Source organism: Salmo trutta, chromosome 12, assembly GCF_901001165.1.
Source record: "Salmo trutta chromosome 12, fSalTru1.1, whole genome shotgun sequence".
In the NCBI taxonomy this organism is placed as follows: domain Eukaryota; kingdom Metazoa; phylum Chordata; class Actinopteri; order Salmoniformes; family Salmonidae; genus Salmo; species Salmo trutta.
This window is the reverse complement of record NC_042968.1, coordinates 14,964,336-14,979,531: the sequence shown is the minus strand read 5'-3', so window position 1 is coordinate 14,979,531 and position 15,196 is coordinate 14,964,336. Positions and strand designations below refer to the sequence as shown.

Sequence of the window (15,196 nt, the reverse complement as noted above, 5' to 3'; positions counted from 1 at the left end):
AAACACAAGATGTCTCACGATAGGTGTTATATCTAAAGGAATTGCAAATCTGTGTGTATTTATGTAAGGCGAATGTCACAAAATGTTTGCTATGTAAAAGACTTGGCTGTTTGAATGCATGAAATGTCCTGTGTGTTCCAGTGGCCCTAAAAAGCAGCCTTATTGTGCATTAGTGGCAAGTTGGCATGCTCTCACTTCATAAACCGGTGGTTGCTTTTCCGACACCCATCCCCCTCTCTCCATTCAGAGCAATTCATATGAGATGACCAGAGAGGAGAAACCCACTGCCAGCCAAGCCAAGCTGCTCTGAGCTACTGCAGATTCCCAGGGTTGTCATGGTTTTTAGAGCTTGATTCAAGCAGCTTACTATTTATCAGATTACTCTTTTTAGAAGAATAAATCACTCACTCAGTCATTCAGGGACATATGGAATGCTTTAGGTTTCACAGAACTCAATGCTGAACTGACAGAAGTCACATATTGCATAACTGAAGGTGTTCTGGCAGAGTGTTTGTGTTTGTGTGTGTTGCTGAGAATGATTAACAAGGCTGCATTGCACTGCTTCCCTTTCCATACAAGCTTTCTAATGTAACTGGTGTGCCATCTCTGAGAGGGCCACGTAATAACAACATATATCTCGCAGTGATACAATGCCCTCAGAAAGTATTCACACCCCTTGACTTGTTCCACATTTTGTTACAGCCTGAATTCAAAATGGATTAAATAGATTTTCTTCACACCCTTCTACACACTATACCCCATAATGACTAATTAAAAACATGTTTTAAGAACTTTTTGTATTGAAAATGAAATACAGAAATGTCAATTTACATAAGTACACCTCTGAATTAATACATGTTAGAATTACCTTTGGCAGCGATTACAACTGTGAGTCTTTGTGGGTAAGTCTCTAAGAGCTTTGCACACCTGGATTGTACAATATTTGCACATTATTCTTTTTAAAATTCTTCAACCTCTCAAGTTGGTTGTTGATCATTGCTAGACATCAAGTCTTTCCATAGATTTTCATGCTAATTTAAGTCATAACTGTAACTAGGCCACTCAGGAACGTTCAATGTCATCTTGGTAAGCAAATCCAGTGTATATTTGGCCTTATGTTTTAAGTTATTAACCTGCTGAAAGGTGAATTTGTCTCCCAGTGTCTGTTGGAAAGCAGACTGAACCAAATTTTTCTCTAGGATTTTGCCTGTGCTTAGCTCTATTCTGTTATTTTTTTATCCTCAAAAACTGCCTAGTCCTTACGGAAGACAAGCATACCCATAACATGATGCAGCCACCACTGTGCTTGAAAATCTGAAGAGTTGTACTAAGTGATGTGTTGTGTTGAATTTGCCCCAAACATAATGCTTTGTATTCAGGACATAATGTTAATTTCTTTGCCATATGTTTTGCAGTTTTACTTTAGTGCCTTGTTGCAAACAGGATGCATGTTTTGGAATATGTTTTATTCTGTACAGGCTCCTTCTTTTCACTCTGTCATTTAGGTGAGTATTGTGGAGTAACTACAATGTTGTTGATCCATTCTCAGTTTTCTCCAATCACAGCCACCAATCACAGCCATCAAACTATAACTCTTTTAAAATCACCATTAGCCTCATGGTGAAATCCAACTGAGTTAGGAAGGACACCTGTGTCTTTGTAGTGACTGGATGTATTGATACACCATCCAAAGTGTAATTAATAAAATCCCCATGCTCAAAGGGATATTTAATCCATTCTAAATTCAGGCTGTAACACAACAAAATGTGGAAAAAGGCAAGGGGTGTGAATAATTTCTGAATGCACTGTACTTACAGCCTATCACTGAGTAAGTGGGAGGCTTCCAATTGTCAGTGAGATATATGTCTATAGTAGAGGCTATAGAAATCAATTCAGTCTGTATCGGTTCAAATAGCAATTGCTTTTCATGTATGAGGACAGAGACCAAAGCTTTGCTTTACACCACACCTCCCTAAGGGAACCAAATAATGCAACTAGCTGGTGGTTGTATCTTTCCTAACAGTTAAAAGGTAGTGGGCCCTATTTACAAATATTTTAAACAGGGGAAAAAAAGATCAACTTCATTTGCTGATTGTGAAGAATGTACTATTTGTCCCCAGATAACCATGAAGTTACGTGACAAAATTCATGATTTAGTTTAATAACATACCCCTATGAATATTCACTTGTACGCACTTACTTGAACTTACGTGTAGGCACTTACATGAACTGAAAAGCCCATTTGTACAGTAAAGACAGTTATCAGGTTTGCAATTTTATCAGGGAAAAGATGAAAACCATTTCCCTTTTAAATCGTCTCTTCATTGCCCTTAATAATAGTTAAAGAGTTTACTTAGATTCATGACCAACTATAACTTGACTGCAGGGGGTTTAGAGAATAGCATTTAAGCAGCATTACGATAATTTATATTATTCATGAGTTTTAGGGTGACACATTATCCATGTCCTCATTTAACTATAATTAGAAAGCAAACACGCATACACACGCATTTCAGCCCGTTTAGAACTTACATTGGAGTCGAGCAGGTCTATGCTGTCCAGGCTCTTGCTGCGGTGAATGCGGCCCTTGATCCTGCGGAGGGAGGGCTTGCCCTGGGTCATGGGCAGCGAGAGTGTGGAGGTGGCAAACATTACACTGCATCCTCCAATAGCACCAGAACCACACATAGCACCTGCACGAGCAGCGGCACGAGCAGCTGCAGCATCTTCTGCAGCTGCTTCTGCTGAATCCTGAGCTTCCGTAATGGCAGCGGACGAAGCCGCGGTGCCTATCCCTGTGGCACCTATCCCTGACAATCCATCTGTGGGAGTCACCCTGGAACACAGAGGGAGACAGAGGGACAGAGTCACCACATTAGTGTTCACATACAGTACGTACATACACAATCACCACCACACCACACACTTTCAAAACGGATGGACAAAGCCCAATGCTAGCAGCACAGGATATGAGGTAAGAGACAGCAGATACCCAGCTGAATACAGAATAGATCAAAACTATTTTTCCCTTTTCTCTTCATTTCTTTAAAGGACACTTTTCCCTGTTGGGTTGAGTAGCATTCAAGGCAAGTGTGCAAAATTGGGTGTAATGTCATGTGACCCCCGGGGGACTGAGGTATGGAGCATCCTTCCTACTCCTCCATTATTCAGCCAGAGCTAGGCTCTAACATGCACCGCCACACTCTCCCTCTGAAGAGAACCGCTAGCTGAACAGAACTGCCAGGGCCCCAGGCCACACTCATCCCCCCACAGACCCCCAGCTTGCAGGAATCCAGATGCTGGAGAGGATAGGGGCTTCTGGAGGCTGTTCTGTCACAGTGGATAATTTATGCGGCTGCTGCTGCTTGGGGGAAAACTATAACCTTTATACTCATATCCGGTCCCACTGTCAAACAGCCTAAAACTGCTATAGCCCTCCAAGTTCAGGAATCAAACAGGCGATGTGAAAGCTGTGAGGAGGCGAGAGAGGAAGTGGTATAACTCTGTGTCAAAGATTGTAGGGAAATCATGATTAAGCTCCTAAAGGTTTGTAATTGGCTCTGTAAACATTATTTGAAATGGCTCCAACTACAGCTGCAGCAGCAGCAGCACTAGAGCTCTGGGTATAGAGTGATTTAGTGACATTACTGCAATACAATAGTGCTGACTACCTAGCCCTCACTTCTGCAAGCTGATTACTTATTCAAGTAATGTCACGGCATGTATGGTAAGCACTTTCGACCTGCAGAAAGTTAGACCTTAGGGCTGCACCGATACACATCTCCTTTGCTTTTATGAGCAGCAGTAAATGGTATGGATCGTGAAATGGGTCTATTGAGAGGTGATTCTATAAAGACAACAAGACAGGGTCGAATCTTCTGTTGTTACCGTTTATTCACAATGCAACAAAGCTCCTCACAAGAAGAAACATTCTTTACTTTGAATTCAAAGAAAACAATGAGCATCAAACAGAGCATAAGACCACTGCTGCATGTCTATAAGTGCCTTGTATATGTTGGTACCACTGACTGTGTCTCAACAGCTTCAGAAGAGATGCAAGAAAACAGAGAATAGCACAGAGACCAGTTTTATCTCTGTTGATTTGTGATAGGGCCATACACATGCTGATGTATTCACTGGCACTGAAGTTACCGGCTCCCGAAACCAAAAACCTCTAGGACAAGCCTGGGGACTGCCTCCCCTCAGTGCCCTGCCTGGCATCACATTCACTGCTCTGGCCCCGTGATGATGGCTGATGGGCAGCAGCCCTGATGTAGAGGCTGGAAGCTGCCTGGGCTTCTCTCCCATGACCTCTTCACTCCCCCACTACTGACCATCCCAGCCCACGCACACCAGGGATTTACTCTCAAAGCTACCAGAGTGCTCACTCACTCACTCACTCACTCACTCACTCACTCACTCACTCACTCACACACTCACTCACACTGCATTCAATCTGGAGGAGCATCTGACAACCACAGTCCCAGAGTCTTACTGTACATAGCAGCTATGAAGAGGGGATTCCATTCATTAAGCCGAGTGGCAGCTTACAAAATCCTGTGGGGTTCTGGAGTAGATTTCTAAGAATGAAAGACTTGCATTCAGATGGATGGCATGGCCCTGTAGCTGTGCTCTCTCTCTGCTCTCATACAGGCTATGGATGGAGCACCGGTCATGGTACAGTACCTCTGGGTCAACTGGCCCATACAGAAGGACCATGCAGAAGCTCTATGTGGTACACTCTACTAACCCATCTACATGAAACTAGTTAGAATGTCATCTCGGACATATTTTGTATTTTAGCTGATTAGCAACTTTTCAATTACTTACTACTTTTTAGCTACTTTGCATCTACTTAGCATGTTAGCTAACCCTTCCCCTAACCCTAACCTTAACCCTTTTAGCTAACCCTTTAACCTAAATCCTAAACTTAACCCTAACCCCTAACCCTAACCCCTAGCCTAACTAACATTAGCCAGCTAGCTAATGTTAGCCACTTAGCTAGAATTTGTAACATATCATACGTTTTGGAAATACTAAATATATATTTGCGAATTGTAATTTGTAACATATCATACTAAATGGAGTGTCTCGGATTTCCATACAAAATAATACGGAATGCTTTTACTGGGTAGTGAATACATAACATTACGACATACCAGAGCTTTCGCCCCTAAACATCTATTATGGATAGTCTCTGATTCAGCATTGACACATTGTAAAATACATGCATAGAGTTATATCATCACTGCAATAGTGCTAAGGGTTTTTGAAATGCGCCAGTTTAAGTCCACTGTCCTCACCATGCGGTTCACATCATACCCAGCATGTCCATTCACTCAAATAGGACAGTAGGTATTTTGGAAGCACTGGTACATTAGTAGTCATAATAATGACGACCTATACGTCTTTGATGCCAGATACACATTATAAGCTAATCAGTGTCGACAAGGTGAACTAATTATCAAAAACTATATGGATGATTAGATTTTACATAATTCTGTAAGTGGACATTAGAAAAGCTAAATGCCTATTTTACATAATCAACATGGCGTATCTGGGTAGTCAGTGAAAAGTGATACCTGACAGCAGTGCTATAAGTCCTTGACATTGGAACACAGGAAGTAAAACAAATGTGCTGTGGGGCTGAATGGTACAGAGCAACACAGCATCACATCTAGCACACTGACTGATACATACACCTTACAGCACAAGTGTCAAACTCATTCCAAGGAAGCCTGAGTATCTGCGGGTTTTCGCTGCTCCCTTGTACTTGATTGATGAATTAAGGTCACTAATTAGTAAGGAACTAGTGCTTAAAGATGCACTATGCAGAAATAGCTCCGCCATTTCATGGTTGCTAAAATTCGAAAAAGTTTGCCTAATTTCAGTTTATGTGACAAAACAAGCAAGTGTAGTGTAGAGAATCATTGTTCCATCTAAACCACTGTGAAATATATTTTCCATAACCAAGAATATTGTATTTTCAGCTGTTTGAAGCTGGTGTACAAAACCGAAAGTAAAAGACGCAAAAACTAAAGTTACGAACAGGAATCATAGAAATAGCACACACATAACACATCTACAGCTTTTTAGACTTGCGTCAATGACAATGACATATCTATAACTCACATTTCTATGTGCATTTGGTCGGTTCGCCCCAAAAAGTGACATATTGCAACTTTAAGCAAGGGACGCATAGAAATAGAGCACATAGAACATATCTACCTCTTCTTAGACATGCTTGCAATGAGAATGACAGATCTATAACACACATTTCTATGTGAATTTGGTCAGTTCACTCAAAAAGTTACATATTGCAGCTTCAGTTGAAAGGAAAAAACAAAAACGCGCAGACACTCAGCCCTCCGTGGATCGAGATTGACACCATTCAACTATCAACTCCCTGTTCAGAGAGTCTATGCATGGAGTGTCAGAAAGTTTGGGCTGTGTTGGACAAGCTTACTTCAGCATACAGCTCAAAGCACAATAGTTCTGTTGGACTTTTTTTTATGGTATTCAACCTTGAATTTGTGTATTTATTTATTTAACCTTGATTTAAGTTAAGAACAAATCATTATTTACAATGACGGCTTACCCCGGCCAAACCCTAACCCGGACGACGCTAAGCCAATTGTGCGCTGCCCTATGGGACTCCCAATCACGGGTTGTGATACAGCCTGGAATCGAGTCAGGGTCTGTAGTGACGCCTCTAGCACTGTGATGCAGCGCCTTAGACCGCTGCGCCACTCGGGAGACCCAATGCTTAAGAGTTACGATCAAAGCTAGCTTGCTGTATAGCCATTGTGTCTAAATCCAATGGAAAGGACTAGGGCCTTCAGCATTACAATGTTCAAGTACCTCTGAAGTATTTAGTTATGACTGTTCCTCACACAGTGTGCACGCTGCAGAACAATCGTCTGCACTTAACCAAGACAACAAAGGCCAGAGCATGAGTCTGATACCTCTGTCTCAGGCTTTTCTGTTGGAGGAGAAAGAAAGAACACAGCAGACACAACAATAACTGTATCTGGGCCATTACAGAAACTCACTGCACTGCACAGAGAAGGCCTATGTTTCAGCCTGTGAGCCTGAGAGGGACTGAGAGAGACTGAAGGACGGTACGGTCAGCACGTGGCCTACTATAGGCTCTCCTGGCTAAGCCTGGCCGGACATGACATCCCCTGAGCTCCACCACTACAACACATTACTCATCCACTACAGGCTTCATCCCTCCTGGAGCGTGGGATGACTAGAGAGGCATTTTACTGCATCCCATTTGCATCCCTGAGATTACCAACGTCATGATGAAAAAATCATATGAAAAGGCCAAAACAAAGCAAAGCATATTAAACCAAGTGGACATCCTTGGAAAAGATAATTGGGGAGAAAAAAACAGCAGGCGTTATTTAGACTCATGAGGCGCATGAGGTGACCAGGAGAAAGGCCGGCAGGCAGGTGGGATCGGAGGGATCGCCACCCTGATTAGGTAGGCTAGACAACTCTGACAGATGGATAGGCAGATTAGGCATTTAGACCTGTATCTAACATGACAGGCCAACGGTCACATCCGAACACTAAGTGACCCCCGTGGAGAGGCACATAAAGACTCACCATCAACACAGCACACTACAGCCACACGCAACCCGCCTCCCAAACACCCCTCATCTTTCCTGATCACTTCTCCACGTGTAGTAGATCCTTATTATTAGACAGGGTGAAACACTTACAGTAAAAGCACAGCTTGGCATTATGTCTGGTAATGGAGTGTAAAGTGTACTAACCCAAGTCCAGGTTGACACTAGGCTCTGACTAACCGTGTGTAAATGTAATGTAAGGGTAATAATTGAACAGTAGGGCAGGAACATCTGCTCAGCATCTGGGTGATGGGGGATCTGTCCATGGACTGCACTGAGGTGAGGACGAAGTCTTCCTTAACCCTAACCAGCAAGGTGAGAGCCGCAGGGCATCTCACTGAGTGTGAGCTCACTCCAGTTCTGTTTCTTTCTCTTTTCTTACTAGAAAGAAACAGAAAAAGTAGGGTAGTTGAGTCACCTTGTCATACTTCCTAGACTCGTGATGTATTCACTTGAGAAAGCTGGATGTAGTTCCTAAAAGAGAAATGTAAAAAGCCCAGTGTAGAGGACATTACCAAGTTCATATGAGAAAGGGACATGTGGTTAGCTAGTTTGTCATGTCCTCCGGTGTTTGTGGTCCAGTGACTGATTCCATCTTGTCAGCCTCCTGTGAGTCTTCATGACAGGAATGAGTCATTCTGGCCGGGAGCATCTTTCTGACTCACAGGCATGCTTCTCCATGTCTGTATCGTCCTGGAGGGGATACATGTCTGATAGGTCTTGTTGTCATTGCTCCTCCAGTCCAGCTTTTTAAGGAGCAATGATCGCAGTTACATTACCATGAGGTCACGAAGGCCCCGAACACGGGCTCTGTGCTTGCTGAATTAATGCACAGATGGTCTGTGTGTGAAGGGAAAACTACTGTTTTTGGGCATCAACTACACAAATTCAGTGAATGTATTAATCTGATGAATGAATGAGAGAGAGAGAGAGAGAGAGAGAGAGAGAGAGAGAGAGAGAGAGAGAGAGAGAGAGAGAGAGAGAGAGAGAGAGAGAGAGAGGGAGGGGCAGGGGGGAGAAAAAGACAGTGACAGGGAGATCAGAATCATGTCAGGTGATGTGTGTCAGGTCTCTAGACCGTGTGCACCTACGTTGTAAACTTTCATTCATAGGCTAGATTGTAGCAACCTCATGATGGGTATAGGGAAAATGTGAGTATCATGTAGTTGCCTAAACCTATACAATGTTACATTGAACTGGGTGAATGGAATATGAACGACAGTCATCCAATATGCTGTAATAGAAATAAGGCCATGGTAATGGGAAAGTAAATCATCCTCCGTCATCTTAAACGGCACTGACAGCCACTGATGTACACTGAGTATACCAAACATTAGCAACACCTTCCTAACATTGAGTTGCCCCCCCTCCCCTTATGCCCTCAGAACAGCTTAAATTCATCGGGGCATGGACTCTACAAGGTGTCGAAAGCGTTCCACAGGGATGCTGGCCCATGTTGACTCCAATGCTTCCCACAGTTGTGTCAAGTTGGCTGGATGTCCTTTGGGTGGTGGACCATTCTTGATACACACGAGAAACTGTTGAGTGTGAAAAACTCAGCAGCATTGCAGTTCTTGGCACAAACCGGTGAGTCTGGTACCTAATACCATAACCCCGTTCAAAGGCTCTTAAATATTTTGCTTTGCCTCTTCACCCTCTGAATGGCACACATACACAATCCATGTCTCAACTGTCTCAAGGCTGAACATGTGTCCTCCCCTTCATCTAAACTGATGAAGTGGATTTAACAAGTGATATCGTTAAGGGATCATATATTTCACCAAGATTCACCCGGTCAGTCTATGTCATGAAAAGAGCAGGTGTCCTTAATGTTTTGTACACTCAGTGTATATTAACAGCCATCCTCCTATCCTTTTTAATGTGGTCAGTGTTGGCTACACCGAGAGCACCCTGCTGTGTATGATAAGCCCACTTACAACCGTCTTAAATGATGCCTGATTCAAATTCCCCCCCATGAGGTAAAGGCACTGTATGGGGGTGGGGATGGGGGCAGCCACAAGTCAATAAACCCAATTTAATCTGTTCCCTTTAGTGCCATAAAACAGCTGAGAGGAGATTACAACCATTCTGGCCAATGACTCAATATGAAACAACAGGAAGTTAGCCTAGCTGGGGCTAGCTGGCTTCTGCTTGGGGCAGTCCATCAGGCAATATCGTAATCTCATTTTAATGGGTATCCCCCTCCCCCCACCATGGGATGGGATGACCCTGAGACCGACCGCACAGCACGGCCTCTCTTAAGGGAGCAGTGTCAAAAAAATAACCTCAGTGCTTGCTGCTGCTCTCTCAACACTAGTGACAGCATTCACACAAAGAAAGGAGGAGCACATTCTAGAATAGAAAACATTCTTCCCACTCCCAATTTGAGGCTTTTTGACTGCTGATCTGGAATCTTCTTCACACTCAGAATTGGAATGTTTTCATAAACATCCCCCAGAATTAGCTCTGCTAGATCGGATACAATAAACCAATAAACCACTGTTTGTTTGTCATCGAAGACGAATACCACTGAATTTGGCCGGATTATGTCACATGCTTAACGTCATTTGTGTTGATTACAGATGAGGAAACAGTGCACATGCGATCTGACGGAAGAAAGAAATATCAACCAATCCCTTTCATTGATTCCCTACTAGAATTATTGATTTTCTTATTTACTCTGATTTATTTACTTTGATTTTCTTTATTTATCCTGCAGCAGTAAGGGTTTGATTTCATGATAAGGTGGTTACTAAGACACTAAGTAAAAGGGTTTAGGAGAACAGCCAAACACAGGTAGTTGACACGGCTTTGTCCTGGTCTTACCATGACTACTGCAGTAGAATACAGAACCACTCTATATTTCCATAGGTTGAACTGAACTAAACCACTGAGGTATCAGGTAAAGTGAATATAGTATGGTGGTCACATCTGGATGGACGAATCGTGTTCTGTGTAATGGGTGGATGGTAAATGAGATTATACGTCAATCTGGTTATCAACAGACAGGTGGGAAGGCTGAGATGTGGACACACACCACAGAGAGCGTGATGATTAGATACACTCATCAACAGGAAATCCTTCCAATGATATAGTTTACCATGCACCAGTAATTCCTGTTTTAAACTGGTATTGAACAATAACTGATAACAGAAGGAGATTATGTTTCATGCTACATATTTTCATGCTATTCATTTGAATTAGATGCAGAGAGCAAAAAAATAAGTCAGAAATAATGATTCAGTTTTCACAGGGTAGTATTACCATTTCTAACAAGGGGGTAATAATGACATGATGAGGAAGGAAGTGGACTGTGTGAAAGGCAAATGTACTGGAATTAGAAATGCCACAAAGACAGGGACAAATTCGAGTCCACACAGTATTCATCAGACTAAAATATAATGTATCCGACATATTTTGTCACATTGTGTCAAGATAACAATGCCTTTATTACTCCGTTTCACCTGGTCTTTCATCTTTTCTGGATCATTCTAGATCATCACAGTAAATGTGTGATTTCTTCATCTGAGAGGGATGTGCCACCACTACTTCTCCAAAAAAACAGAGGCACAGATACAACTGGAATGCAGTGGAATTACAATCCCCCTGCCCAATATAAACATATAGGGAGAGACACAACCATGTACCTCTTTCTGCCTGAAAAACCCACAGGCAGATTACAACCATGTACTACTGGCATACTATCACCCTGCCCAAATAACCCAAATAATACAACCAAGTAGATATTCATCTCCCTGCCTGAAATACATACATGACAGATACAACCATGTATCGGCATCGGCTAACAATCCCCCTGCCCAGAAAACACAAATACAACCATATACCGGCATACAATCTTCCTCCCTGCCCACTACCACAGTCGTGGCAACATTGAACACAAAGAGGGAGGCTGAGCTGACTTCCGCAAACAGCTGCTGCTCACCCTAACTAAGCATGTCACAAAGAGAGACTCCCACTTTCCTTGACAACAAAGCTAACAAGATAATTGTGTAGCCGGTGCAAAAGCACAATGGCTGTGTGGTTCCTCTCTCTGTCTCCCTCTCCGCTGTCATTAGGTAAGAGTGATACGGTAGACTGTAGATACGCTACGCTATACTCCTCTCCTCAGCATCACCCCGGTTCCCCACACGGTGAAATCCATACTCACCACATCTGTCTCTTAGGAGGGATGCAATTGTCTCTGTTGATGGCAGTCACCCCCATAGCCATCTGCATCACCGTTATGTATTTCTGGTACTTCATTTTGTCCACCACTACTAGGAATCCACACCACAAACCAGTTTATGGAAAACATGTAATTTCTATTCGCTGGCATCCGCCTGCACCGCGTCTTCCTTGTTCAGCATCAGAACGCCATTTCCAGCGCTGAAGGACTGACAGGGAAAACAGTCCCCACGGAGCTCAACAAAAGGTACCATGCCGCTGCAACCCATGTCTGCAATGACACCCTAATCTCATTAGTGCTCAAGAATAGATGGCTAATCCATTCAATGTTAGTCAGGACCACAACATTGTTCTGTTGTTCGCCCTAGCGGCACTTTTCTTTGGAAAAAAACTCTAGCGAAACGCTGCAGCGGCACCCAAATGTCCGTGTGTGAGGTAGGAGAGAGTGTGCTGTGCGTGTGTTTAACGAGAGAGAGAGCAGGGGAGAAAGGGAGAGGGAGGGAAAGTGGGTGCATGTAGAGAGCTGAGAGGGGTTCTTGTCCAATGAATACATCTTGGTATTTCATTTGGGTGCATGAGATAGTTTTTTTGATTCCTCAGAGCAAACCTATGGTTCATAATTAAACCCTACAAAAAAGGGCTGTATAAAAACTTGATTAATGGGCTTATCCAGGACTGCTCCCAGACCAGTAGTTTTTATACCCACTGAAAGGAAGGGGGAGGGGGAAGGACAGCAGAGAAGAAAGGTGGGAGGGAACAAGATACATTTTTATACAGCCCTTTTCACATATTCTATTATCAACATGTTGATCACATCAATTATAACATATTTAATTAAACATAAATCATAAAACGTTTCTTCCAACCCTATCTATTATATATATATTTTTTTACAATGTTATCTTACATTTGCGGTAACAAGGCAGTAAGTGAAACTGAAAAACAGGGTTTGCTTCGTCTGTGTCAGCTGCCTACCTACTGACCTTGTTGTTTTAATCTCAATCTTCTCAGTCAGCCAAACTCTGCTCCTACTGAGGTCTGAAGGGCAGTCACCATTATTTCATCACTGGCTCAATTAAATGGAGTTCCACAAAAAGGCTAATTGGGAAAGGGCCTGAGAGGGGAGAACGCAACATTCATTTGAATACAGAAACTGTTTCTAAGTGGTTTATGAACACAATACTATGTATAGCTTTTGTTATTACTGTCCTAAACATACAGTTCTATGTTGTTTTTCTGTCCTGACGCATAACGATGTAACATCAGGAAGAGTCTCCCTTAACTACAGATCCCTGACTGTCTGGTCCCAGATTACAGATGATTAGGAATCTAAAAGTGGATTGAGCTAGATTAGCCAGCCTACTGCACACAGATTATTGTATACCGTTTCTGTTTCTCATCACAAAGAAAAACAAACCATCTCCACAATGAGACAGTTCTCCTCTTTTTCCGTACAGATATATTCACCTCTGTTATTCTCTTTTGATGCATCCCTGCTCAAGAGTCTTACATAAAAATCTCATAAGAATCAGAGGTCAAACCAAGCAGTCAGCGGTCAAAGGATCCCAGTATCTCTGGAAGGACCGCTATTTTGACATTGATTCAATGTCCAATTCTAAGCAACAGTAAACATGTCGAAATCTTCAGAGACAACAATAGGTGGAAAACACTGTACAGAACATTAGACTTAAAAGGCCTGTCCCTTTCCCGTCAGACGTGTGTAAGATGCTGTTTCTCTCTGCAGCTCTGTGATCTCTGAGTTTATGATCCTAGCACTGGGACTGTTTCAGAGCCCCTCGGCATCATGGGATTGACCATTAACCTTTAAAGGTTAAACAAGTCTCTGCGTCATGCTACAGCTCATTCATTTGAGCACAGCCACTGGACTGTATACACCAAAACATGACAACAACATGATTGAATTGTATATACTGCAGTTATGGATATATAATATTCAAACGGCTTGTGAAACTGACGGCAGTGTGGTGCTAACAGTATATCTTCCTCCACTGTCCCTGTCGCCATACCGGGCTCAAATAGTGATCCTCTTCTTTTCAAAACATACGCGACCGCACTAATTGACAACATACACACATTTTGCCACATACTATGCTAACATGCCATGTTGACCAAAGAAGAATAAAACATGCAGTCGCTTGGCTAATAATAAATTCAGGGCCAGTGAACGGCTGCCATTTTGTTTCCGCTGTATGTCTATGGGCTGTATTCTGGGAGTAAACAAAGTGCCTGTCCAATCACATTGATGGCCTGTGTTTTAAATGGATGGTAGAGGTCTGTGTTTCAAATGGAAAATTTGGCCAGGGCACTAGACGTAACGGTTAGTAATCTTTCATTAAGCGCTAAGGGATTCTTAATGACTAAGCTGAGCCAAAATCTCCTCTACCTCCTCATAAAGCATGTCACTGCAGAGGAACATTACTGCCCATCAGCCTGGCTGGGAGGGGGAGGAGGGGTCTGATATCAGATGCCAATATGGATAGGCTATTGTGCAGAAAATATTCCTTCAATGGGCTAAATGTAACATGAACTACATTAGGCCTACATACAAACGGGCAAACATCAAATAAAATACAATTATATTTGGCACATGCGCCGAATACAACAGGTGTAGGTAGACCTTACAGTGAAATGCTTACTCACAAGCCCTTAACCAACAATGCAGTTTTAAGAAAAACAAGTGTTAGAAAGTATTTACTAAAATAAACTGAAGAAAACTGAATAAAAAATTAAAAAATAACAAATAATTAAAGAGCAACAATAAAATAAGTAGTGAGGCTATATACAGGGGTTACCGGTACAGAGTCAATGTACGGGGGCACCGGTTAGTCGAGGTAATTGAGGTAATATGTACATGTAGGTAGAGGTAAAGTGACTATGCATAGATAATAAACAGAGAGTAGCAGCAGTGTAAAAAAGGGGGGGAGGGGGTCAATGCAAATAGTCCAGGTAACCATTTGATTAGCTGTTCAGCAGTCTTAAGGCTTGGGAGTAGAAGCTGTTGAGAAGCCTTTAGGACCTTTAGGACCTAAGCGCTCCGGTACCGCTTGCCGTGCAGTAGCAGAGAGAACAGTCTATGGCTAGGAAGGCTGGAGTCTTTGGCAATTTTTAGGGCTGGGCCGTACTGTGCCGTACGCACCACCCTCTGTAGCGCCTTGCGGTCGGAGGCCGAGCAGTTGACATACCAGGCGGTGATGCAACCAGTCAGGATGCTCTCGATGGTGCAGCTGTATAACTTTTTGAGGATCTGAGGTCCCATGCCAAATCTTTTCAGTCTCTTGAGGGGGAATAGGAGTTGTCGTGCACTCTTCACAACTGTCTTGGTGTGTTTGGACCAAGGAACTTGAAGCTCTCAA

The 15,196-nt window shown here is 42.8% G+C and overlaps 1 protein-coding gene across 15 annotated transcripts in view; it reads right to left on the bottom strand.

Annotated features, from left to right (window-relative positions):
• The window catches only part of LOC115202998 (tight junction protein ZO-1), a 155,273-nt gene extending 143,028 nt beyond the window's left edge, over positions 1-12,245 (bottom strand). For 9 of the 15 annotated variants that reach the window (XM_029767232.1, XM_029767236.1, XM_029767229.1 and 6 more), the window contains exons 1-2: positions 11,806-12,244; positions 2,533-2,836 (exon numbers count right to left, since the gene is read on the bottom strand). In XM_029767232.1, the coding sequence (XP_029623092.1) occupies positions 2,533-2,836; positions 11,806-11,900 (399 nt within the window). In that variant the 5' untranslated portion in view covers positions 11,901-12,244. Of the gene's footprint in view, positions 1-2,532; positions 2,837-11,805 lie in introns of all 15 variants that reach the window. The other 6 variants (XM_029767225.1, XM_029767227.1, XM_029767238.1 and 3 more) reach the window with 1 other exon arrangement.
• Positions 12,246-15,196: the final 2,951 nt, after the last annotated feature.